General features: G+C 44.0%; 1 protein-coding gene across 1 annotated transcript in view; it reads right to left on the bottom strand.

The window, feature by feature from the left end:
* The window catches only part of LOC143298987 (uncharacterized), a 31,930-nt gene extending 30,112 nt beyond the window's left edge, over positions 1 to 1,818 (bottom strand). Inside the window, exon 1 of the mRNA XM_076612047.1 lies at positions 1,567 to 1,818. Within this exon, the coding sequence (XP_076468162.1) occupies positions 1,567 to 1,689 (123 nt within the window). The 5' untranslated portion in view covers positions 1,690 to 1,818. The remainder of the gene's footprint in view (positions 1 to 1,566) is intronic.
* Positions 1,819 to 3,162: the final 1,344 nt, after the last annotated feature.

Here is a 3,162-nt window from a genome sequence, read left to right on the forward strand (position 1 = left end):
CCCACCTCCTTTTTTTTCTTTCTTTTTTTTTCTTTTTTAAGATATCCAAATCAATTTCGTTTAATTCTACTTCTCGCATCTGAAAAAGAAAGCGTTAAAAGGAATTTGTCAATATACTTGTACAAGGCATTACATCTCAGGTCTGTTGCAACTTCATGTTTTCTTTTCTTTTTTTTCTTTTTTCAATGACTGTGCTTGTTTGTGTATTGTATCCAATTATGAGCGGCAATGGCCTTTATATGAATAAAACATCCGAATCCGAATCCGAATCTCTCTCTCTCTCTCCCTCTCTCTCTCTCTCTCTCTCGTTTGTTCATTGTTTTTTCTGTCCTTTTTTATTCTTTGCTTGTATGTTTTCGAGAGTTTGATGAAAGAAAGCATGTAGGCTTAATCTATCACCCTCATAAATGAAACTATTCATTCATTCTTTCATTCACTCATTCATTCATTCATTCTCTCTCTTTCATCTTCTCATTCTCTCTGTCTCTCTGTTTCTGTCTGTCTGTCTATCTCTCATATTCTCCATCCATATGAAGAGAGAGAGAGAGTTGTTAACATTGCATAGTCATAATTTCCGTGCTTCCCACGGAGGTTTTAAATCCAGACACCACAGAACGTCTCTCTTCTTGTCCAGAAGCCTTTCAGTTCTATTTGCAGCTCTCTTTTTCACTGCCATCTTCTGTTCGTGACTCTTCGAGCTCTGTCTGACACCTCACTCCGGACACGGTACTTAACAACCCGCAGCACACCCCCAGATTCAATCCACCACCCCACACAGAGTAAAAAGGCCGCAGGGTTCGCTGAGCACAGAGGGGACCAATTTCAAGGGAGAAGAAAATTTGGCGGAAAAAAATACCCCCCCCCCCCACCCCCCTTTTCCCCAAGCCCCCTGCCACATAAAAATGTTCTGGAATAATGAAACAGCAAAGGTCATAAAATTCGTTTCTCACGGTCAGACCTTTCTTGTTATGTTTTCAGTGGACATGTTGGCAAAAGTATTGGATACATCTGTTTGCAGTGTTATTATTTTCAACAAATGTTGTTTTTGTTGGGTTCTTTTTCCCCCGTTTGGTGTAGTGTCACGGCTGGTGAACCTAACACAAGTGCTGTGGTGTTGACATCAATGCTTTCCAACTTTCCAGTTGCGTATAAGTGGCAGTAACTGACGTATATATTTCTTTATTTGAGCAGAATTGACCCCCTTTTCATTAGGTGGCATGGGGAGTCGGGGAGGGGTGGGTGGGGTGGCATTAGTCTTTCCAACGGGTCATTTTAGGTGTTGTTTTGGTTATGTTCAGCTACGTTCCATTTATTCAACTGATTAACTCTAGGAATCATAACACTTACTCACAATAGTTAAACAATAAAAAAAAGTTAAAATCTGCGACTGGTGAAGAAGATGGATGTATCTTTCCTGGATAATTGTTTATTTCCTGTTCACACATAGATAGAGGCCGACAGACAGACCGTCCCCGACAGACAGACAGACAAGCAGGCACACACACACACACACACACACACACACACACACACACACACACACACACACACACACTTCTCACCCACCTTTGACCTTCCACTTCCGGAATCAGGAGTTATGTACCCTGCCCTATGGCAGCTTCCGGTGTGACGAGAGCTGGCCGTGGTCGGACGAGATCCTGCCGTTGGTGGTCGCGACGTCACAGACATGATGACGTCACAAACACGTTTTGGTGATGGCAGCGAATCCTTGTGGATGGTTAAGGTCAAGGACAGTGAAAGCTTCAACCATCCAAAGGGTCATTCATTATGAGGCAGCGTGCCTTTGAAGTTATACTGCTCTTTATTGGGGGAGATGACGTGGGTGGGGTGGGGAGGGGGAAACGGCTTGGAGGGATGGCGGGGAGGGGGGCTGGACTGGAAGGGAAGGGGGGGTGTTGGGGACACTATAGGGGGTGTGTTTGTGTGGGGGGGGGGGGAGGATTTAGTGACTCAGTGTTACTGTGGGCAAATTTTTCCTACTTTTTTCTTCCTCCAAGTCTTCAGATGAAAACTGAGGTATTGTTTGTTTTTGTCTTTTGTTTCTTTTTTTTTCCTTAACAACAACAGCAACAACAAAACCAGTTCAATCGTTCGCGCGGTTTTTCAAAACTGTCATAACACTCAATGGTTCAACTCAATGACACTGGAGATTTGAGACAATGCTCTAACTGTTCCGTTGCGTGGCGTAGTCTTCACAGTTCATACCTGAAACACACACACACACACACACACACACACACACACACACACACACACGCACGCACGCACACACACACACACACACACACACACACACACAAACAATTATTTTAATAATAATAATAATGGTATTTATATAGCACTGAATCTTGCGCAGAGACAAATCAAAGCACTTTCGCACCAGTCATGCACACGCATGCATAACTCTAAAACCGGAGAAACTGAGGACAAGGAAGAGGCAGGCAAGGGAGGCTATTTTGGGAAGAGGTGGGTTTTAAGGCCAGACTTGAAAGAGCTGAGTGTGGAGACTTGACGAAGCGAAAGAGGAAGTTCATTCCAATAGCAAGATCCAGAGACAGAGAAAGAACGGCGGCCAACAGTCGAGAGCTTGAATTCGTAAACAGAGTGGATCCGAAGCTGATCGTAGTGAGCGAGATGGAGTGTAGAGGTGAAGGCATCCACAGAGATAGGAAGGGGCTGATTTGTGAATACATTTAGAGTGCTGATCTTGTACTTTATTCTGTGTGAGACAGGGAGCCAGTGGAGATGTTGCAAAAGAGGAGTGATGTGCTCAGATCTTTTCTTTCCGAGGACGAGTCGGGCAGCAGAGTTTTGTATGCGCTGAAGGGACTGAATGGATGAAGCAGGCAAACCAGACAATAGAGAGTTACAGTAATCAAGGCGAGAGAGAATGAGAGAAACGGCAAGTCTAGATGTTGCGTCAATGGACAGATATTTCCGGATGGAACTGATGCATTGCAAGTGACAGTAGCAGGACTGACATGTCTGACCGATAAATTCTTGCATGGACAGTGTGTTGTCAAGGACAACGCCGAGGTTCCTGACTTTGTAGTCTACAGACAAAAACAACAACAAAAACATTTGTGAATATATCATCTCCATACGAACAATTCTACACACACACACACACACACACACACA

This window comes from Babylonia areolata, chromosome 24 (assembly GCF_041734735.1).
Source record: "Babylonia areolata isolate BAREFJ2019XMU chromosome 24, ASM4173473v1, whole genome shotgun sequence".
NCBI lineage: Eukaryota > Metazoa > Mollusca > Gastropoda > Neogastropoda > Buccinidae > Babylonia > Babylonia areolata.